Source organism: Pseudochaenichthys georgianus, chromosome 12, assembly GCF_902827115.2.
Source record: "Pseudochaenichthys georgianus chromosome 12, fPseGeo1.2, whole genome shotgun sequence".
Lineage (NCBI taxonomy): Eukaryota > Metazoa > Chordata > Actinopteri > Perciformes > Channichthyidae > Pseudochaenichthys > Pseudochaenichthys georgianus.
The window spans coordinates 21,558,952-21,582,338 of record NC_047514.1 but is presented as its reverse complement, the minus strand read 5'-3'; the positions used below and the strand labels follow the sequence as shown (position 1 = coordinate 21,582,338).

At 41.0% G+C, this 23,387-nt stretch overlaps 2 protein-coding genes across 3 annotated transcripts in view; one reads left to right on the top strand and one right to left on the bottom strand.

Moving 5' to 3' along the window:
• The first annotated feature begins 2,348 nt into the window (after positions 1-2,348).
• LOC117456621 (proteinase-activated receptor 3) lies at positions 2,349-5,700 on the top strand. The gene is made up of 2 exons (XM_034096555.1): positions 2,349-2,630; positions 3,616-5,700. Exons 1-2 carry the CDS (start codon positions 2,564-2,566, stop codon positions 4,677-4,679), a joined length of 1,131 nt encoding a protein of 376 aa, XP_033952446.1. The 5' UTR covers positions 2,349-2,563; the 3' UTR covers positions 4,680-5,700.
• A 4,740-nt stretch (positions 5,701-10,440) lies between these two features.
• Positions 10,441-23,387, bottom strand: part of LOC117455741 (synaptic vesicle glycoprotein 2C-like) — a 45,811-nt gene continuing 32,864 nt past the window's right edge. For both annotated transcript variants that reach the window (XM_034095279.1, XM_071205031.1), the window contains 9 exons: positions 21,982-22,115; positions 21,047-21,136; positions 20,835-20,945; positions 20,670-20,758; positions 19,472-19,636; positions 18,230-18,363; positions 15,946-16,149; positions 15,668-15,827; positions 10,441-13,914 (listed from right to left, as the gene is read on the bottom strand). In XM_034095279.1, coding sequence (XP_033951170.1) covers positions 13,731-13,914; positions 15,668-15,827; positions 15,946-16,149; positions 18,230-18,363; positions 19,472-19,636; positions 20,670-20,758; positions 20,835-20,945; positions 21,047-21,136; positions 21,982-22,115 — 1,271 coding nt within the window. In that variant the 3' untranslated portion in view covers positions 10,441-13,730. The remainder of the gene's footprint in view (positions 13,915-15,667; positions 15,828-15,945; positions 16,150-18,229; positions 18,364-19,471; positions 19,637-20,669; positions 20,759-20,834; positions 20,946-21,046; positions 21,137-21,981; positions 22,116-23,387) is intronic.

The window sequence follows — 23,387 nt, the reverse complement described above, 5'->3', positions numbered from 1 at the left end:
CATTCAGAACAATGGAAACCTGTGATCTCTGCACACCTCGTTAGCTCAAATAAACACCTGTGTCATGGAACACGATGATGTCATCGCTCCAACTGACACGCTCAGAGCAGCAGACTTCAGATAGAGGTTAACGGTCCTGCCCTCAACAGCTCTACGTCAATTATGGGGTGTCATCATATGCCGTTTCCATGGAGAGAATGGAGAAAAGAGAAGAGAGAGGGCGATCAAGAGGGGAGAGAGAGGGCGATCAAGAGAAGAGAGCGAGGGCAATCAAGAGAAGAGAGAGAGGGTGATAGAAGAGTGAGAGGGTGATCAAGAGAAGAGAGAGAGGGCGATCAAGAGAAGAGAGAGGGCAATCAAGAGAAGAGAGAGAGGGCGATCAAGAGAAGAGAGAGATGGCGATAGAAGAGTGAGAGGGCGATCAAGAGGAGAGAGAGAGGGCGATCAAGAGAAGAGAGAGGGCAATCAAGAGAAAAGAGAGAGGGCGATCAAGAGAAGAGAGAGAGGGTGATAGAAGAGTCAGAGGGTGATCAAGAGAAGAGAGAGAGGGCTATCAAGAGAAGAGAGAGAGGGTGATCAAGAGAAGAGAGAGGGCGAGCAAGAGAAGAGAGAGGGCAATCAAGAGAAGAGATAGGGCGATCAAGAGGAGAGAGGGAGGGCGATCAAGAGAAGATAGAGAGGGTGATAGAACAGTGAGAGGGTGATCAAGAGAACATTGCAGCCATCAACGCATCTAAGCGTATTATGGGATGTCATCAAATGCCGTTGCCATGGTGACAGATCATTCACCATCAAGTTAGTTAAGAAGTTTGCAGTTCAAATATTCTGCTGCTTTTCCAAGCCTTTTTACTTTCTTTTCTTCTCTCATCACACATTCAAGCCCCCAGTGTTCATGTATCATTTCAATCTAAATTCTTCACTTTCTTCTTACACATTACATTTCAGCATAGCAGTTTAGCGTCAGATGTTCAGCATAGAGCATTCCCACTAGCAATGTCTTCAGGAATTGCATTCTCTAGTTTACTTTATTGTTCCATGACTTTAACAGTGTTTGTTTAATGTGATAGAGCATGGGGTAATCTTGTTAAAGATCTGCCTTTTGCCTGTTTTCTGTGTTGTTTTTAAAATGTGTGTCTCAATGGATCCCTGTTCTTTTAACTGCAAACCCAAACCTACCTATGGGTAACAATTAAATAACCTGAACCCAAATGTATGTTATGTCCGTGCTTTGAATGAAAATGGCTTTGTTTGAATATTTGTTGCGTTCATATTTTTAAATCAATGTTTGATTCATTACTTTCAAAATGAATCAACTTATTGTCAAAATTACTTTTATTATTGGTATCATATGATGTGTGTGACCCAGGATGATTTGACTGTTTTTGTATCTTACAGTAAACATCACCCCTATGACCTTTTGCTTGCGTTCGTCAAATGTTTATGTTTGTGTTGTGTTGAGCTTAACTGCAGCACGGAGCAGATGTATTTATTGTCTCTCAGTCTGAGTCATCTCTGTGAGGTTTTTAGTTCCATAATAGCAGTAACGTCAGAGGTGTACATCGCATAACCGTCTGTGGCTGATCTGTCGGTCGGGGTCGAACAGATGCTGGTCATGAAAACATCTCTTCCCGTAATTCTGATAAACAGATGAGACGAAAACAAGACAAAGGTCACATCTGTGATCAGCTGGATGTTACTGCTCAGATCAAAGTCAATAATAAAATGGTTACTAGAGTGCAAATAAAAATGCTTAAATAAGACTTGAAACAGTGTATGTACTCAAGGTGACGACGCTATTAAAGAGGCCCAATTATACTTTTTGAAGTATTATCTTTTATACGGGGCATTATATATGTTGTTGTGCATGTAAATGGTCTGCAAAGTCTAAAATGTAAAAAAACTAGGGGTAATATGCCAAATAAAGACATATCGTTGTTAAAATGACCACAAAACAGGGAAGACTAAACAAAACTGTTCATGTTCAGACAAGCTTATCATCTTCAGACAGACATTTCCTTTTGCTAACCCAGTGACCTTTCCGCCGCATATTCCGTCACGACACATCACTCTGGGCCTCAGAAAAAGATACCAAAGTTTCCTTAAATGTTCCATACGGTAACTCAGTGCAGGGAGGAAAATAAATGTAGCAACCAGCAACTTCAGGGGCAAGTACATTTGAGTAATGCAATATATCAAAAGATATACAAACATACAAAGGTGTTCCCTAATGTAACCTTTGGATCTCTTATAACAGAGGTAAGTGCCACAGAGTGACTAAGATCCTGTGTAGGGGTGTTATGTCAGCAGTTCACCCTGCGCATGTTAAAACAGAAACTAAAGGCAACCCACATTCCTTTTCAAGCGGAGAAGATGTCAAGTGTGGTTTTTTTGTTGGTTGGTAGGCTTGGGGAGGTGTTTGTGACTTCAGTACACCCACACAGCAGCAGCAGCAGCAGCAGAGCGAGGTGACGACAGCGATGAGATGAGAAAGCAGAGAGTACAGTGAGAGAGAGAAGTGGGATTTATTTCTGTTAAGCTCATTGTTGTTGAACGATAAGAAAGAATGGGGAAACTTTTTCTCTTTTTCCTGGTTTTTGTTCTCTGTTTGAGTGGCACTCTTCAGAAAAAAGGTAAGAGTTGCATCCTTCTGTGTATTTCTTTAATCATACTTTACAATGAACTTATTCTGAAACATTCATCTGCCTTAAATACTCTTTTTTTTACTTGTGGATAGTTTTAATTACAGTCAGTACATTTACTCAAGTAATGTTTTTAAATTCCAGGTTAAATACTTTCCTTGTTTTTTTGTTTTTTTTTTGGAAACGTTTTCTACTCCAATGCATTTCAGGGGGGAAATAATGATTTAAATGTTTTCTCTACATTATTCTGAAAGCTTTAGTTACATTACATTGCATTACATGTTACTTGTTAGACGCTTTTATCCAAAGCGACTTACATACTCAGTTCTGTGGGCAATCCCTACAGGAGCAATTTGGGGTGAAGTGTCTTTCCCAGGGACACAACGACATGCTGACTGCAGTGGGGTTTGAACCTAGTTAAACCTAGTTTAACCTAGTTAGTGGTACTAAATAAACAGGAGGATGAGTTGTTGAGCCAATTCTCATACTTTTAAAATTGAATAAAAAATAAAACCCTCCTAGATCAGATTGAAATTAATTGTCAGTCATTACTTTAGGGCTACTTTTAATGTTGCAAGTAAACTTACATTTCGCTGAGAATACTTTCATACTTTTTCTAACTGCAAGTGAAGGTTTTGATACTTCTTCCACCAGAATCAGATGAAGAAATAACAAGCTACGTGTACCGTGGAACAGGCACTCATTTTATGGTTATAAGTTATTACAACACATGGAAAGATTTATTATCAGCACAGCTGAAATGACGGTGACGCAACCTCTTTGGGCGGTGGACTGAAGGCGTTGTTTCTGCTAATGTTTTGCTATTTTATGACATGTTATACACAAGATGCAAATCAAAAAACGTATATGAAGAATACAACTAGTTGCAATCTAATGAGTATATTTCAGCTATTGTGAGGCAATAAACAACTGGATTGTAACTTATTTTCTTGTGTTGTTGTTGTTGTTGTTGCAGGGAAACAGGAAAAGAATAACAGCAACAGCTCTGCCATTCCAGGGCCAAGAACATTTTTTGGGGACCCAGGCATTAAGACCAAGTCCTTGTTTGTCCTAAATGAGACACAGGCTCCCCTTCCATCTGAATCCCCTCCAGCACTGCAGTCCCTTAGCAACAGCACAGTGGGGTTCCTGGACGGGGTCCTGAGCACCCGGGTCATCCCCATCATTTACATGTTGGTCGTCGCTGTCGGGATCCCGGCCAACGTCGCCATCTTGTGCACGCTGGTCACAAAAATACGGAAGGTGTCCTCCGCCATCCTGTACTGCAGCCTGGCCGTCTCCGACCTCTTCCTCCTCCTCTCCCTCCTCTTCAAGGCTCACTACCATTTCCATGGAAACAACTGGGTGCTCGGGGAGGCTGCGTGTCGGATGGTCACGGCCTGTTTCTATGGCAACCTCTACTGCTCGGCCCAGACGCTGGCCTGCATCAGCATCAAGCGCTACCTGGCCGTGGTGCACCCGTTCATGTACAAAAGCCTCCCCAAAAGGGCGGTCACTGCGTGGGTCACCTTGGCAGTGTGGGGGGCGTTCGGGGCCGCCGTGGTCCCCCAGCTCCTGGTGCAGCAGAGCTATTGGCTCCCTGAGGTGCGGCGTATCACCTGCCATGACGTCCTGCCTGTGTTCTCCGAATCCCACGTCTTCCTGCTCTACTACAACCTGTTTCTGACCGTCTTCGGCCTCCTGGTGCCGCTGGTGGTTACGGTTGTGTGCTACGGTCGCATCGTGTGTGAGCTCAACCGATCTCACCACGACTGGGCCATGTACATCCAGGCCAGCTCTCTGGTGTTTGTGATCTTCCTGCTGTGTTTCACTCCCGCTGGAGCCCTGCACCTCCTCCATTATGCGCAACTGTTTGTGTACGGGACGGAGAGTTTGTACGTCCATTTTAAAGTGGCGGTGTGTTTGTGCTGCCTCCATGCATGTCTGGACCCTTTCCTCTTCCTCCTGATGTCAAAGTCCGTAGGGACAAGGCTTTACTTCAGGGCCTTTAAAGGCAAAACTCTGAGCTTGTCCGTCTAAAAGCGTATTATGTGTTACCAAAAACTGCTTGTTGCAGATAAAGAGGGAGTTTTTTCTTTGGGGCAGGAATCCAAAGAGAAATAAAAGGACTGTATTTATGGAACAACCTTTTTGTTGCTTTAAATTTGTTGTCTGGAATAATGGATGTGTTTGTAAATATGAAAAGAAAGTATACTTTTTAAAAATAATTAACATGATATAGTTAACAGTTTGATTCATGGCTTTACAACAGTCTTCCTTGTGGAATGTTTCAGTATGTGTTGAACACTTGCTGTGAGGGGCATTAATACCTATCTGACAAGCTATAGCATGAACTGTATTTAGCCTCCAAGGCTTTTCTGTGTTCCTGTCATATATGGAGCTGTGATGACTAACATCAGCTATGCTGTGTTTAATGTTTACTTGGATGTCTTGTAGCGCCTAGAAATGTCTTAAGCCAATTTAGCTTGAATCCCTCCTCATACAGACAAACTAAATGTAATTGTTCTACAACTTAGAACATCTCTGTATAGTATATTCAGATATGTTCCCAAATATGTATTCAAATACGCTTTGTTTCTCTTATCTTTTAATAATGAACCTCCTTCCACTGAAGGGAGTATGCATTTCCTGCCCAGCCTGTAACAGGATGTAAGATACACACACACTACCAGCACATACTAGACAATTAACATACAGTTACAAAAATACAATAAAAAAAGAGGAAATCTTGTGACTTCCTCTTAATCAAAAATAAATATAAGTCTGTGGCTTGAATTTAAATATGAACAACGCTTTGGGTAGTGCAATCAGTGTTATGTTAACCAACATGTAGGACATTTTGCAAGGCACTGCACTTAACCACTGAAAATGCACTTTATCTTTTTTATATACATAATATATATTTCCAACATGATCGTCCATTAATACACCCCAAATGTATATCTTTATTCAAAACAATTCAGGTTATTTAAGGCATAGATTAAGTGTGCTGTATCTGTAATGTTGTTTTGTAAATGTTATACACTTTATTTCAATTGTACTAAGGTGGAAGTTGTGGGCTCTTTTTTTTTTAAAGGGATTGTTATCAATTTAAATGTAGTAATGTTTACTTAAAAAATGCAGATAACACATTAAAAGGCTTTTATAAGGTGTAATGTTAGATTCAATAGTAAGTCGAACAGCCTGCAGACTAAACTACAAACATTTTAAAGTGAACAAACGCATTGAAAATACCCCTCTAGCTAGCTATCTTGCTAAGCTAGCTAGCTAGTTAGATTCTTTCACACACACATACGGGTATACGGCCGAGGGCGACACCGTACTTCCGGTATCCACCATTTTACGCGAGGTGCAAGCAGGCCGAGGGTTTAGCCGTGTTACTTACTTGTTAGATACAATACTTTGAAGATGGTGAAGTGGTGTAGTGCTGGGACTTGTAGAAATCATCATTCGATGACAGATAGTGATGGAAAATCCAAGTTTTCTTTCTTCAAGTTCCCCAGTCACGAAAAACAGCCAGGACGGAGGGCCCAGTGGGCGAGAGCTTGCGCTCGCGTCGATGCCATCACTCACAAGCCGTGGAAACCCAAGGACACCGTGCAATATGTGTACATCTGCTCGGCACACTTCATTTCTGGTAAGTTGAAGTTGTATTTCAGAACAACTACTATGTTTATGATTAATCTGATGTCCGCCCCTAGCCCGGACTGGACCAAACTACTGTTTACCTTCCTCTACAGCAGAATCATAGCATGGTAGCATAGCATCATGGTAGGTCTAGTCAGCCCCAACATTTTGGAAAAAAAAAAAAAAAAAGTGTATATATATATATATATACGTATATATACATATATATACATACATATATATACATATATATACACATATATATGTATATATTATGTATATATATATACATACATATACATATATATATATATACAGTGCAATAATTCTTTCATGCTAAATGAAGCTCTGTTGGATATAACTAGATCCTGTTACAGCGTAATATAAAAGTACATAACGATTTATGTGTAAATTAGCATAATTACTAGCTAGCCGCTAGCTGCTAACTGCCGCCTCGTTAATATCAAATACATCATAATAACAGATCATTACCATGCTGTCATGAACGTGCGGTGCTGTTACGTGTACGCAAATTGAGATGTTTGATGTGAACGAGCATTTTGGTTAAAGTTGCGCATGCCCTATGAGCACACATACGGGTACTTCTCAGGCATGCCGGGTAATCTGTGACGTTTCGCTCTCTCAAAAGTTGGGCTATTTTATCATTATGCGCTGTTACGACCCGCCTCCCTACTCAATAGTAGTGGCTCGTGAGGCAGTCCGCAACATAAAACAAAAGTACACAACACGTAGGCACTAAACTGTGATCATACATTTATTGCCACAATACTAAATCATTCCACTGGAGGACAGGTAAAACAAACAAAAAGACGGAGGGGACTTGGGCCAACCACACCACGGGCCGTAGGATCCAGAGCCTTCCTCCGCTACCCAAAATCCAACAGAACCTAACGGGAGAAATAAAGCCGCGAAAACCTAATACTAAAAACACGTCCTCCAGGAAACACAACAACAAGGCAAAAGAGCTCTGACACAGCAGAGACATCCGGAGTAGTGATCGGCCTCCTCCTTCTCCTTCAGTCTCCTCTTTTATGCGTGGGCTGATTGGCAACTGGGAACACCTGCCCGAGCTCGGCTGAGTATCAACTGGGAACACCTGAGGAAGGCGGAGCCAGGTGTACCTGCACAGCAGAGAGAGCAAAGAGGACAACAAAAGGGGGGGAGTACGTAACATGCGCCAATGAGCAACTCTCATAGGAATGAATGAGGCCCCGCCTCCCACGCTGTATCCAGTTCTTATACATCCATGGGTACAACGAGCGGATACAGATTTGCTGCCGATCTGACGTCAAATCGGCAGCGGACCCACAGAAAGTTGCTATCAGAAACAATGCCTGACGTGTTTTGGACGTAATCTCGTCTTTGTTTACATTAGCAAGCCTCGCTAACACTCAGAGCTAACCTGTACTGTAGAGCACATGTGTTTAAAAAGCAGGAAATAAAAAAAGGAACTCACCTTGTGATAAACCTGCAAGAGAAAAAGCATTTGAGCTCTATACTGTTTCAGAAATAATCCTTGATGTGGTTTAGAACAGGATGGCATTTTATCACAGCAGAATTGAACTTTATCTCCGGTAGAATTCTGATCAGGCATTAGCTCCGCCTCCTCTTTTTTTTTTTTAAGCTAAGGACCCAAAATCCGCGTTTCTCTAACAGGGCTGCAAAAGAGGGGTATGAGCAGTATGAGGCATGGCTACAAAGGGTGATCCGTTTGGTATTTTAAGCAAAAAACTTCACAGACATGTTTTGTATAGGTTTGGCCCTACAATATATTTTTCCAATATAGCATAATAGGTCCACTTTAGATCACAAGCCCTCCAATGTAGCTTACCTCAGGCTCTGTCGTTTTACCAACTGGACCGTCTACGAATGACATGTTGGGTTCAGAATTCCAGAAAAGACAGACAACTTCTAAGTTTAACTATTTATTGTAAAGAGAGCAAAAGATATATATTACTTGGCCAAGGACTCATCACGTCTTTGGAAATCACAGGCAGCAAAGCTGTAATCTGTAACCACCAAATCCGTAAAGAGCCTCGAACCTCGTGAGACAATACATTTTATTATACAGAATGTGGTTCTTGGTTCTTGCCGGGCAGCCAAGTGGGGTCAGCTAAGAACCGGTTTTCGGTGTTTAGAGCCGGCTCCGCTGCGGCTGAAAGAGGAAGAACCAGAGCTAAATCAAGGACTCAGAACCAGAGAAGAACCAGTTAAGCACCAGAAAAGCACAAGAACGGTTCTTGAACCGGTTTGGTTTATTGGCAGTTTGCAAACCACTTCATTTCAAACCTTTATTTAACCAGATTGGTCCCATTGAGATCATAGATCTCTTTTTCAAGGGAGACCTGCAAAAAAAAACTTACTGGAGTGTGAAACAAGAGCTATTGAGTCAGTGTTGTGGTGCTGTTGCTTTGGTCTGGATCTGTGAGCTAACCACGCCCCGTTCATTTGCATATAAGGAATGTGAAAGAAAGAAATGTGTCATTATGAAATACAAGTCCCCTGAAATAAATAAATGTGTCATTATGAAATACAAGTCCCCTGAAATAAATAAATGTGTCATTATGAAATAACAGTCTCTTGAAATAAATAAATAAATGTGTCATTAATGACACTTTTAAAAAAAAATTGTATTAAATAATAATAATAATTTATAAATGAGGCAATACATATGTATACATGTACATTTAAATACACATGTATTTATTTAATTATTTATGTATTTAATTTTGGCTTAAATGGCATTCCATACCAATCAGCATCCGGCCGGCCTGTGGAAGTCCCTCCCTACTCTGGCACCATCATACGTAATAATTTGTTTTAACGTTTCTTCAGATATAGCGGAAAACCATAATGTTGCTTCCTAGCTTTGCATGGGAGCGCGGCTCCCATACAAAGTCAAGGCCGGTGCAATGTGCTGTTCTGACTACCTCTTTGTGTTATCTCTGCACTCAACCTTGATACTTTCAATATTGCAAGCTAAACACTTTCTCACTTAACTTTTCCCTTCGTTCCTGTCCTCCCCATCAAAACTTGGGGGAGGTGATTGGGTCTATTTATTCCAAAGTCACAGCCACATAAATGAGCACAATAAGCTTATAGTGTAATAATAAGAATCAGTCTTTCTAATGTTATATAGAAATAGACTCCACACACAAACACTGAAGCTGCAGAGAGTTAATCCTCATCAACTCTGCAGATAAACTAAGTTTAGAGACTGCAAAATGTGTACACTCAGAAATAGAAACACTAAAACGTACCTGGAGTATGCAGTAGCTCAGGTGGTCGAGAAGCTGTTCCACTGTAATGGTTGACGGTTCCATGTTTCATTTTAACCATCAAAGCAAAACAAGTTAAAACAGTGATGTTATTAAACTAAAATAAGAGATAAATAATTGAAACCCTTGAATATAATATTTTAGGTTTATCTATGCATCAAATGATCTGACAAAAGTTTGCCCACCCTGAATTGAAAGTTTAATAGAATTATTAAGGTAAATTAGCCTTGAAAGCTAAACTGGAAGTACCACATTTTCTGGAGGTTGCGAGTTAAAAACTCTCCTGGGCTGTGCTTTCATTTTCACAAACCTCAGAGGACAGTTTCATAAAGATGTCTCTGTAAGATTTCAGTCTTGTATGAGTCAGTCTGTTTCATTAAGACTTGAAATGATGACTCATATTTCAGCTCGAAGGTATCAGGATTGCAGAGGAGAAAAACTTAATTCAATTTTAAGACTGACTGAGGTAAACACTTCTTTAAAAAGAAGACTAAATATTAAAGGGATTTAACTTGTTTGATTTGAACTTATGTGTTTTGGTGTTAATCAGGACTTTCTTGTTTTGTCTTTCTGAAGAAAATGAATGCAGCACATGTTGGGACATTTCAGTTTAGAGGCACAAGCTATTTTCATGGTTTTTTTTATTGAAATTGAGGGCTTAATCGAAAAGTTCAACAAATTAAAAAATCAATCTGCAACTTTGTCCAAGAAATCTTTGAATTAGAGTATTTTAAAGAGTCAAGACATAGAAAGGATAATGTTGTATAAATGTTGCCATCTGCTGGTGTAAGTGAATGAGGCCATATTTATTCTTGCACAATAAATGCCCGACAGCTATTCAAATGAAACTCTTTATTCAATACGTAGACACCAGAGCAATCCACCTTTACACTGCATTCACTTGAGCCTTTTATTAACAAAATAAATCATATCAAGGACAGGTTATTGTTTTTACACACACCTTCACATATTGTTTGACAGCAGAGGTTTTAAAATCTGAAAGTCATAACTCTGGAAATGTCATTCCTGCTTCAGTGACTTCATGATTAATCTGCCTGGAAACCTTCACAACAAAAAGCAGATTTGACCACCCCTGCTGGGTAACATCTTGTAGTACATACAGTCATCACAATGACATAGAAATCAACTCAGTATAATGAACACCTGTCCACAACCAACACACGAGAATGATACATTCACCTTTGACCCGGCAATCACATGTCTGTTTCCCCCCCGCAGAGGAACAGCGAAGACACCAAGATGGAAAAAGCACACAACAGAAGGACTTCAGTAACAAACATGCAGGATTTATTTTTGCAAACAGTGATGTTTTTTCTGCACAGTTGGAGGGGGATGTTGGATGGAGATAAAGCATCAAACATCAGGAAACCAGATCTCAAAACAATTGCATTTCAGTAAGAAAAAAAACTGAAAATGCTGCATGTACAGTAGGAGCCTATGTACCGCACACATTTCAGAGTAAGAAATAGGATATAAGCAATAAACAGTACTTTAGTTTTGTGTTATTTGACATTTTGCAAACCCAGAAGATAACATTTTATATTTTACAAATGACCTTTTTTCCTTTTTTAAACATTGTAGCAGCAAAAGTTCCATTCATTAGAGGTTTTAAAGGGTCTGTTCACCCAAATTACAAAAAAACATATTTTTTTATTTACTTAGCAGAGATAGTATCTAGGCATGCAGGTAGTTGTAGTTGTATTTGCCCGGATATCTGTCTCTGAGGTTTCTTCCAGCACTTCATTTAAATGAAAGTGAGTTACATATTGTTTGGTGAACATCTCAACAGTGTCTCTTTCCAGAAACAACATCTGAGCTAATCTTAAGGACCTCACTCCTTTCATGGGATCTACTTTTTATAGATCAAATAATCAAATATGTATGTGGGTTTTCTAGAGTAGGGACACTGTTTTAGAAAAGTACATCTAGGTGTTGTTCTAGGAAGGGAAATGTTGGTCAACATCTCGACAAATATTAGATGAATTATCATGAAATGTTGAACAAACATTCATGGTCTCCAGAAGGTGGATCCTAATGACTTTTCTAATCCCCTGAGGTTTATTCTAGCTCAATTATGAGACATTTCTGCTTTTGAGTGAGATATCTCAACAAACATTGGATGAATTATTATGAAATGTTGTACAAACACTCATTGACCCGAGAGGATAAATCCAAAAGACGTTCTCTGTCCTGATGAGATCCACATTAAGTGTTTGCATGGCATGTTTTTGGGGAATTTGGGTGAACTGATCATTTAAGCATGGCTTTTAATTTCACTTCATCATTTTGTTAAAATCTTCCAAAAAACACTCCCTGGTGTAGAAAATAAAACAAAAAGAAGCTCACTGATCTTATCAGGATTTGTCTGGCACACACACTCATACACACTGCAGTATCAAGAGATGCAAAGCCGATAAAAAGCAGGACAGAGCAGCAAAGGTTTAGAAGAAGAGGAGAAAGAGGCACGACATTTGAGAAAGGCCTTTGAGTTTTAGGAGGGAGCAGCAGCAAGGCAGGAGGAGCTAAACAGAGCAAGAGGACAAGACTGGGAAAGATACACCATGAGGGAAACCAAGACAGTGAGACAATAAACCAAAACAGAGAGGAGTGCAGATTTCAACAGCGTATAAATTCCTTTTTTACAGATTGGATTGCAACGGAGAGCAAAGCCCTTCGCGGTGAGCTCGGCGCCACGAGACGAAACACGACACAGACACGAAAGAGGGAGAGAGGAAGTATTCAGACAAACAGGTGTCCAATCCCAAAAGTCTCTTACTGTAAAAAGCAGAAAATGTAAACTTTTTTTCACTTTAGAAATGTAACTGCTGAAGTTGCCGGTTTTGACTAAACTACTTTATTTATTTATATATTTGTCTTATGGCCTTGTTATTCTTAAAATGTGCAGCAAAAGGCTTGAACGTCGCCAATCATATGGAATCACAGGTGTAAGAACAGAGGAAAAAAATAACCTTCAATTTCTGGCCTTTCAACTCGAAAAAGCACACTGGCAATAACAATCATAAATTATTAAATATATAAATATACATAAAAACAAGTTTGATCACATAAATGTTTGTTCAAAATATTGTTTTACTTAAAGGAATAGTTTGACATTTACCTGAACTTTACACACTTATTAGCATTCTTGCTCAGAGTTGGATGCAATTGAGCGAAAGCACTCCTAATGTTTGTAATGTAATAATGCTACCGCTAGCTGCTAGTTAGCTTAGCACAAACACTGGAAACATAGGAGAACAACTAGCCTTGCTCTGTTCAAACTAAGGTAACAATACTTATCAGCACTTCTGAAGCTCACTAATAGAATTAGGCATTGTGTGGGTAAATCCGTTCGAAAAACAAGTCGAAAGCAACAGCACTGCAAAGTTACTGACCAAGAAATATGGCCCCTAACCACATAAAATGACCAATGGTCAAGCTACTTTTTTTTGGTACAGGATGATATGAAAAAAGGTAAATAAGTGAGCTTAAGCGTGATTGGCAGATTTTTTATCAACGGACAGGTTAGCTATTTCCTGTGTTTCCTGTCTTTAAGTGAAGCTAAGCAGCTGCTAATGTGAGCTTTGAATAAGCATTGGTCCCAAAAGCTCAAACTATCCCTTTAATATGAGTACATTTAATAGAGATGTTGAAGGGGAAGGTTGTGGGAAGTCCAAGCCTTTTGCAGTTCTTACACATATGTGTGTGCTGCATGTGTGAAAACAGCTAATGAGCTGCTGATATTCAGAGTTTCATCACCACCGACAATTCTTACTTGTTTCTGAGCAGTAGCATTTTAATTCCTGCATGAATGCCCAGCGCTTTGGCAACCAGCCACGTACACTTGGTACATTTCTAACCTTTGATTGTTTTCTCCAAACTCTTTATATCTACAGCTCATTGGAAAGTCAAACTGCAACTCATTATCTTTTATTGTTTACCAGGTTTTTACTCAGAAATAACAACATAACACACCCGTGTCCTGTTTGAGAACACAGTCAACATTCTTCAGCAAATAATAAATACAAAAATGATGGCAGCTTCAAATAAATCAGTCCATTAAAGAATGGTTATTCAGTACACTGAGTAAATACCTGGCAAACAACACTCTGTCCTGTGTGGAGGTTTACATGAGGACATTGGCCCGTGTGTCTGGCAGTCGGAGCCCCACCAACCCGCCGGCAACCAGCACAGACGAGGCCAGCAGGATGGGGATCGCCTTGGTGATGCCAACCAGAGAGCCAAAGATCAGGTTGCCCAGCACCGCCGCCAGCTTACACATGGCATTGCAGAAGCCGAAGCCTGTGCCCCTGAAAACAACCGGACACAAAGGAGAGAGTCAGAATTTAAAATAGGCTGCAGTGGTTGGAGTAGAATGTGTAAGCTCTGTATTAGAAAATAATAGTGTAATTTGTATTCAGTAAAATAAGTGTAATGTTAAGGGGTGTACAGTGTCAGCCCAGCGTCTTCCTCAAATAGTGTAACTTCATGTGTAAGAAAGTTGAGGGCCCAGCTGCCAAGGCCTGTATGCAGGAGTAGGGAGGTGTGTGTCTGTGTGTGTAGGAGGTTTCACGAAAGGACAGAAGGGGTAGGTTAAAAGGGGTAGGAGTAGCTAGAGAATGTTCTCGCGAATATTAGAAAAAAACAAAATAGTAGCTGGAGGGCCTTCAGCCCTTATTAGAAAAACACTGAAGTCAGTAGAAAATGTAGCCAACATAGAAGGAGCAAGTCTCAAAATAAAACACGTTGTCAAAAACATTGGGATGACAGTTTGAAGATGGAACAGCAGGGGTTAGGACTGTCTCAGTATAACAAGGAGAAAGCACGTTCACATCTTTGGTCCAGTCGTCCGGAGACCGGCCCCAGTTCTCATTATTTTAAGAATAAAACTATATGCATCAAACTCTGATGGTCTGCAGTGCATTTTGTGAACCTGATGAGATTCCAAGTGCTACGGAACGGCTGAAGATTAAAAATCCGTGGTCAGATTCTAGCCCAAGCGTGGACCAAATGTCCTAATCTCTGTTTGTACCTAAAACAAGGTTAAAGTCACAAATGACATTCTAATAGCCTCTGACAAGGGACTTGTCTCTATTCTTGTTTTGCTCGATCTCAGTGCTGCATTTGATACTATCGACCATGATATCCTATTGCAAAGACTAGAGCACTTAGTTGGCATACAGGGAACTGCTTTAGGCTGGTTTAGGTCCTATCTATCTGAACGCTCTCAGTTTGTACGTGTTAACGATGAATCTTCCACGCAAACCAAAGTTAGCCATGGAGTGCCACAGGGTTCAGTGCTCGGACCTATTTTGTTCACATTATATATGCTTCCGTTAGGCAATATTATAAGGAATCATTCTGTAAATGTTCATTGTTATGCGGATGATACTCAACTATATTTATCAATCAAGCCTGATGAAATTAATCATCTAAATACAATTCAAGACTGAGGTTTCTCCCATGTTCCCTTTAAACTGTGGGTTTTCTCCGGAAGTTTTTCCTTGTACGATGTGAGGCTCTAAGGACAGAGGGTGTCATACTGTCATACTGATATTCTGTACACACTGTGAAGACCTCTGAGACAAATGTAACATTTGTGATATTGGGCTATATAAATAAACATTGATTGATTGATTGATTGATTGAAAACACTTTTCTGAAAGCCTTATCGTGTTCAACAATCAAATCATATCAATGTTTGGATGAATTCAAATACTTGAAAAGTAAATATTTTCACACCCCTTATTGCTGATGTATAATGTTAAATGTTACAAATGTTGAAATATATGCATGCAACACAGGAATATATTCCATTATTAGAAATGTGATTATTATACACATACTGCTTACACTTTGTGTTTTTACTGAAAGAAATAATGATATTTCCACCATAAATTGGTGCAGAAAAATTCACTAGAGTGCAAGAAATATAACATCAACTGTTCAACCGCTCAAAATGTCCTGGGAGAAGACCTCAATATGCGCCACCCTCCCCTAATGTTGCAATAACATCTACACCTTCACATTTCTAAGTATGTGTTTCTGTAGTGTGCAGCCCACCTCCTGTCTGTCGGGTACAGCTCAGCGGTGACGACATCCAGCGAGTTCCAGGCGGAGATACTGAGGCCATTGTAGAGACACAGCATGAAGATCATCATGGACTCGCTGGTGCCAAACCACAGGAAGAAGCAGCTGATGCCTGAGAGCACCATGGAGCCTCCTGCAGGAAGGACACACCACGGGACAAAATAACCTCATTTACCTCGGCAGAGATCACCACAAACACAGACCAAAATCAAAAGAAATGAATCAGAAGGGCTGCTTGGGTTTCTTTGTACCTAACATGCTGAGACGTCCTATTTTGTCCATGAGCAGGGCAGAGACGATGTTGCCGGGCAGCACAGCCAGCGTTCCCAGGAAGTTGACAAAGTATACCCAGTAGGCGCTATAGTCGGCGTCAAACGTCATCTGACAGCCCGTCTTGTTGTGGTGGAAGGAGCTGTTGATCACTCTTGAATTTGTCAGTTTGGCATCGTCAACATCTGTAAATGTGGGACACAAGCATTTTAATTTGGAGATCAGGTAATACATTTGTTTTGATCCACCTGCCACCTTCTACATCTCGATTTAAACTCGTCTCTTTCTCAGATTTTAAATCCTTAATGCACAAACTAAATGCTCTGTTTTCTGCCGCTGATAGAGTTGACTTAAATCTGCATGGGTTCATCTCATTGGTTGGCTTTTCTGGTATTGTTTATTTTAGTTTTATTCATTTCTATTGATTCAGGAAAGGTCAAATGGTTTTGGTATTTCTAAGAATTCATCACTGAAGTACAATTTCAACCGTAGCGGCTTTCAGGCAGGGCTCTGTCTCTTTTATTTATCTTGTGTTTTGCATGTTGCATGAAAAGTTGTGTTTTATTGAAATGACTACAAACGATTTGACACAGAAAACCTGCTGTGTCCACTATCCTCTTTCACTTTCTGTGAGACAGCAAAAGACTTCTTTCCCTACATGCTGAGGTTTTCCTTTATTCTCAACTAGTCGGATTCTTTAATTAGAGGTCAAATAAAACCTTGCCTGCATACACTTGCATTTAGAATTGATTCATAAACATAGCCCTTCCAAACTGTATGCATGGCATACGAGTAGACAGTATTAAGTATTCTGTATAGTTGACATGTCTGTGGGCTCTCTCCGTAAATAGCAAAGTGTATTAATAAACGTCAGCGGCTGCAGCACAGAGAAAACATTCCCCTCTCTCACGTCTCATGACGCACTTCTCCCTCCCTCCCTCATTCTGTCTCTCCTCGTTCCTCTCTTTCCTGCACTCTCTAGAGCAGGGGTGTCAAACTCAAGGCCCGGGGGCCAAATCCGGCCCGCGACTTCATTTCATGTGGCCCGCAAGAATGTAATATGTTTATTATACGGTTACAGGCCGATTTACAGATGCACCATGTCCATAAACTACATGTCCCACAATGCATCTTACATTAGATTTTATTTTTTTTAACTTTTTTTATTTAAATGTCACTTTTTTCAGAATTTGGCTTTTCTTTTAATATAATTTTGTGACATTCTCACTGAAGAGACTTGCACTTATTTGCCCTAGGCTTCTTCTTTCAGTCGTAGTTATTTCTGAAGTGTTTACCCTATCCGATAATAATCCAATGCAGAGGCAATAAAGTAATATAATACATTATTGTATACATATTAAATATTTATATATGTATGTTTATATAGTCTTAAAGTTACAACCGGCCCTTTGAGTGCAACCATAATGCTGATGTGGCCCGTGATGAAATTGAGTTTGACCCCCCTGCTCTAGAGACACATTGCTTGGGGCAGAGGGACTGCATTTCCCATGGGGCATTACCAGCAACCTGATGTGCCCTTACTCTTTCCATGTTCAGCGTTTTCTCCTGAGCACTGGAGGGAACTTTCTTTCCACCCAGCGCTCCCATAAGGTCTGATTGAGCCTCAGTTCCTCTGAGCATTCCAAGTGTCTGCACTGCTTTTCCCTTTGTTCCTGTCTGGGTTTGTGCCTGCCTCAACAATTATTAAACTGCACTTTTATAATAAAAGGTGCAATGTTAAGCATTTAGATGTTTCTGCAGAAGGCTGGTTCTGATGCATCAAAACAAAGCATTATATAATGAAGTGAATAGGAACATCTCACATTTGGAAGTTAAATTCAGCTGCTCAGAGAATCATGTTTATTTACTTCACTGCTTAAGTTTTTTTCAAAGCATCTAAAACACCGGTGACAATAACAAGCATCACTCCAGGAGTGTTTGTGTGGTTAGAAAATGCCATTTCAGTGCTCTGCAGCCGTGCCCTGCTCAGCTTCCTTCTTCATAAGTACAGTCGCCTGGACTCAGACAGGCAATCTGTGCAGGGGCAGGAGGTTAAGCAGTCATTTAGTGGCATAAAGCAAAGCCTTAAGCGCTCAAACCAAGTCTCTCTTGCCTGGAGGCGTGGACGTTAGACCCAAAATGAACTGTCAGAGAGAGACAGAGAGACTGAGTGAGACTTATTTGTGAGCCACCAACGGTATAATAGGATTTTCTGGGGTGGAAGTGCTCGAGAGGAATGCTCTGAATGTGAGTGTGTAGACTCACCTGTGTTGTAAAAGAAGGAGTCGACAAAGGTGCAGTTTTGGAAGAAGGACCCTACGGAGGAGACGTCTTCAAAGTAGCAGTTGAGGAAGGACGAGTCGATGAATGTGACTGACCTGATCTTCATACTGATGAACCTGGGAGGAGAGGAGTTAACACAGAACACATTAACATATGTTTAAAGAGACGCAACTATTAAATCAGGATTAACAGGGATTGGAGATTGACACTAAATAATTTCTTGTGATTAATGCTTTTTGGGGTGATCCCTTCCCTGTAGTGTGTTACAGCACATAGGTTTGTTTGTAAATGGTCTGAAAAGGCTAGACTCCCTGTGTGGGGGTGGAGTGTGTGGGAGTTTATCTCCCATACACTCCACCCCCCCCCCATCCTGAATGACATCCATTGCACTCCCACAGGATCTTTTTTTACTTCTGTGACATTATGACATCACTAAGGCAAGGCAAGGCAAGGCAAGTTTATTGATATAGCACTTTTCAACACAAGGCAATTCAAAGTGCTTTACAAAAAACGAAAGACATTAAGAAAATGGCATTTAAAATGAGTCATTAAAAAGAAAAGCTAATAAAATAAACATTAAAAGAAAAAGTACATGGATAAAAGTTACAGTGCAGTTTAAGATATGAATAGTTCAATCAAAAGCAGCAACAAAAAGAAAAGTCTTCAGCCTGGATTTAAAAGTAGTAAGAGTTGCAGCGGACCTGCAGGTTTCTGGGAGTTTGTGTGTGTCTGTGTGTGTGTGTGTGTGTGTGTGTGTGTGTGTGTGTGTGTGTGTGTGTGTGTGTGTGTGTGTGGTGTGTGTGTGTGTGTGTGTGTGTGTGTGTGTGTGTGTGTGTGTGTGTGTGTGTGTGTGTGTGTGTGTGTGTGTGTGTGTGTGTGTGTGTGTGTGTGTGTGTGTGTGTGTGTGTGTGTGTGTGTGTGTGTGTGTGTGTGTGTGTGTGTGTGTGTGTGTGTTAGCGAGAGGAGAGAGAAAGAGATAAGGCTTTCAATGTCCTGGTGCTGTGTGAGATAAAGGATGCAGGATTCATATTACCGGCAGTGGTGTGTTGTTTGTGGGAATGACTAATAGTGCTGCTATCCTACAATGGGACGAGAGGCTTTTAACCACAACACTGTGCTGAGGGAGGCTCACAGGCTCCATTCACAACTTGTAAGCTGGTTTTTATAACTTCTTTATTATGAATCCCTTTGTCTGAGAGAGCGATATGAAAATCCAATCAGAACCTGTCGTTCAGAAACATGCCGTTCCTGTGGATCTGGTTCTCCAGGGTGAAGTTGAAGGTGAAGTCTTCGATGCGCTCGTTGTTGTGGATCTTCACTCTGGAGGCGTAGTCGTCGGCTTGGAGGTGCTTGATGACGTCCGGGAACCAGACGGAGAGCCCGTAGTACCTGGACGGAGCAACACACTAGTAGTAGTCAAGTGTGGTCTCTGACAGAGCCACTCACTTTGAATCAGTAAGAATTGTTTGGAGAGTTATATTTGTTGTTGCTATTTGATAAATTAGTGATGAATTATCTCAATTGCAAACCAAATATTTATAAGATGTGCATATTTGTTTTATCATGCATCAATTTGGCATGACCAGGGCTTCTTGATAAACGTCTGCATTTAGGTCAGTACAACACATAGTGTATAGTGTAAACAAATCATCTGCGAAAGCCCCAAAGTCTGACTGTGCTCTTCTTATTTCCCCATCTCTTTTCATGCAGTGCACATGTTGGGGTTACTAACATACCAGCGTTGGTTTTAGGCAAACATATTTATATTTGAAAAGATTGAAAGGATTAGTGACAGCATTTGGAACCTAAATTCACTTTGGTAATAACGCGTCAGAACACGTGTGTAAATATGTCGACATAAATAAACAGGTTTTTTGTTGAGTATTATTGACTGTGTTATATTTATATAGAGGAGTACATAGAAAGGTAGTTTACAGATAGTTTTTTTGTATTTCTAAGCTGGGAGGTCAAATTTAAAAAAGGAAAGAAAATAATCTTGGAGCCGACTCAGAAAAAAGCTCTGATATCGACCAACAGACAAAACACCTTGTCTCTTTTTTAAATGTAAAACACTGCCCTTAAGGCTTTCACTTTTTGACAGGTAGTTCATTACAGAAGCCAACTAATAAAAAGGCCAGACTGAATTAGCGTGCACTGCACCAACTTGTGATGATATTCAAGACCCCCACTTGTTCAGGGTACAATAGCCACTTTCCCTCAAACAGCCTCTCTCTATCCAATCTAACATTCATCATGAGGGTGTGAGTGAGATACTATCTGCCTCAGTGATACTTAAACTCACGGTTATTTAGCTTGAAAGCAGTGGTCACTTAGCTAAGTATCACTAAGGGCGATGTATAGCATCATTTAACATGATGACAGAAGAACAAACCCAATGTAGACATATAAAGTGTTCTCTTACCCAAATGATAGAGTAAACCAGACTATAGCCAGCTTTATAGTGTTGTCTTTCACTGGGTAGTCGAAGCATTTCATGAAAGTCAACCAGATCTGTAATAAAAGACAAAGCCATTTCGTCAATGAGAATCTTAACAACCATTACGATTCAGTTTAAAATAGAACGTACTCCTCTGAGCTCAGCCTTGATCTTGTAGAGGACTTTGAGGACGGGGTTGGCCGACTCATTCTGCATCTCCACCAGCTCGTCCAGCTGCTTGGGGACTTTTATCCTGTTGACCTGCAGGGGGAGACACTGACCTGTCAGATGCTGAGGCACTGCAGCAGCAGGAGGGGTGACAGTGTGTCCCTTTACATACACAGTCTCTGGTGTGTACTCACAGTGAACACTCTCTCAGGCTCTCCACGGGCGCGCATGTTGGTGTCGTGGATGTGTTTGAGCACCATCCAGGCCTCGTCATGTTTCCCATTCTACGAGACAGACGCGTGTTATGAATACACATCAGGACCTCCCATTCTTCTTCAATAGGCTGACTCCAGTCAACCATACTGGCTTTTGTGAGTCTCTCATATTATCACTCAGGTTGGCTTTTCATTTTGGAACATTTTACTAATACATTTTTATATTTTTCATATCTGCTAATGAGTTGTAAGTGACACAGATGCAAGGATTCTCCAAGTCCGACAACAGAGCCCATACATAAAGAATTATAGGCGACAACTTAAGCCCTGTTCTTTTGCTTATTTCTTGCAAATTTGGGCATTTGAAATGATGCCAAATGAGCTATTAGAGGTCTACGTTGTAATGTACCCATGGATGCATACACCAATATTATGGGGTAACTTTAATATGAAGGAAACGTGGTCGTTTCTAGACCTATTTATGGACAGTAGTCATCTAAAAGTATGTGTATCATGTTGGTGTGTTCAATTCTGACCAAGGTATTGCCTCTATGAGTTGTGTGTGTCACAGCATCTGATGTAACTCCAACTGCTGACCCTTTTTGTGAGATTGCCAAATCAGCAGCCACACTATGATAACTAACTTCCGATTGTTTTTTAAATGTCTGCATGAGACTGTCCATTTGAAACTCTCCTTCTAACCTCAGAGGATTTGTGTCTTAAATCTCTCCCTTTCACAGCTCCCCTTCAACTTTCCACTCACCCCTGAAAAAGATGGACTCGCAATTTGAAAACCTCTGCATGTATGCAAAGATGCAGTGAAATTAAACCATTTCGCTTTCCATAAGAACCATTGTCATTAAGGTGATAATGGTGCTGCCAGCATCAGAGTATAGTAAGTCTGTTTCTCTTACCTCCAGTAAGAAGCGGGGGCTTTCAGGCATAAAAGTGAGAGCGACCACTGCAGAGACACACGGCAGCGCACACACCACCACAAACACTCTCCAGCTGTGGAACTGATAGGCTGAACCCATGCTGAAACTCCAGCCTGAACAAAGAAGCAGAAACACACACATACAGTAATAATAATAATACATTTATTTTGGGGGGCGCCTTTTTGGGGGGCGCCTTTCAAAACAAGGACACCTTACAGGGTTACAGATTTACAATTTACATTTACAATTTTACCGTACAAATTAAAACAGTGGATTTAGTGAAGTATCAGCCGGGGTAAGACGAGACAAACAACAGGAAATTGATTACAAAAGGACATAAAAGGACACAGGGTTCAATTGTAATGCCATGAAAAGACAGACTAACAAAATCATCTAATTTAAAGGGCCCATGTCATGCTTTCCCGGTTATCACCCGTCCCCTTGTGTGATATAGCTTTTTCTGCATGTAAACGGTCTGCAGTCACAAACCCTCAAAGTACACCCTGTAGCGAGTAGAACTCTAACACAGAGAAGACCTGTCTATGCTGCCCCAGAACGCCTCGTTGGACATTTCTCTTTTTCCATTTTTTTCTTCCTGATCACAGTGACTACCAAATGGACCAATCCGTGGAGCTCCTCACACACACACACTCACTCAGCCTTATCCTTTCTCAGCCGTGCTACTCCGCAGAATTTCGTCAGCACACACACTCACTCAGCCTTATCTTTTCTCAGGCTGTGAGTGTGTGGCGAAAAGCCTGGCTGTGAGTGTGTGTGTGTGTGTGTGTGTGTGTGTGTGTGTGTGTGTGTGTGTGTGTGTGTGTGTGTGTGTGTGTGTGTGTGTGTGTGTGTGTGTGTGTGTGTGTGTGTGTGTGTGTGTGTGTGTGTGTGTGTGTGTGTGTGTGTGTGTGTGCTCAGGCTGAGTTTCGCGGTGTCTCGCTGTCTCGCAGACCCCACGCAGCAACCAGGAAACGACACCAGTAATCCAGCTCACACTGTCCGCTCCTCGAGCCTCAAAGGGCGCAGCAGCGAGCCGCACAACGTCTCGCCAACACGGCAGCCAGACCCCACGCAGCATTCTCATCTGTTTGTCATTACTGGTGTCATTTTCTGGTTGCTAACGCCATGTAACACATAATCACTGATGTTCCGCTGTAACGGTGGTGGACTCATCAGGACAGAGTGGGCGAGCTGACCAATCAGAGCACAGTGGGCTCATAGGGGGATGTCATGGGGGGGGGATGTCATGCCATGGGACCTTTAAAGCTTTTTGTCTTCAAGCTTACACGGTTTGCAGTCATGGATTAACATAGTACTGTTTCTCTGCCACACGCTATAAATGAATCGACCTGCATGTCCACTATCTGCGTCCCCAGTGTAACGTC

Coding starts and splice junctions, on each gene's coding strand:
- LOC117456621 (XM_034096555.1), top strand. CDS start 2,564: ATGGGGAAACTTTTTCTCTTTTTCCTGGTTTTTGTTCTCTGTTTGAGT. Junction 2,631..3,615: donor TGGCACTCTTCAGAAAAAAG/GTAAGAGTTGCA, acceptor TTGTTGTTGCAG/GGAAACAGGAAAAGAATAAC.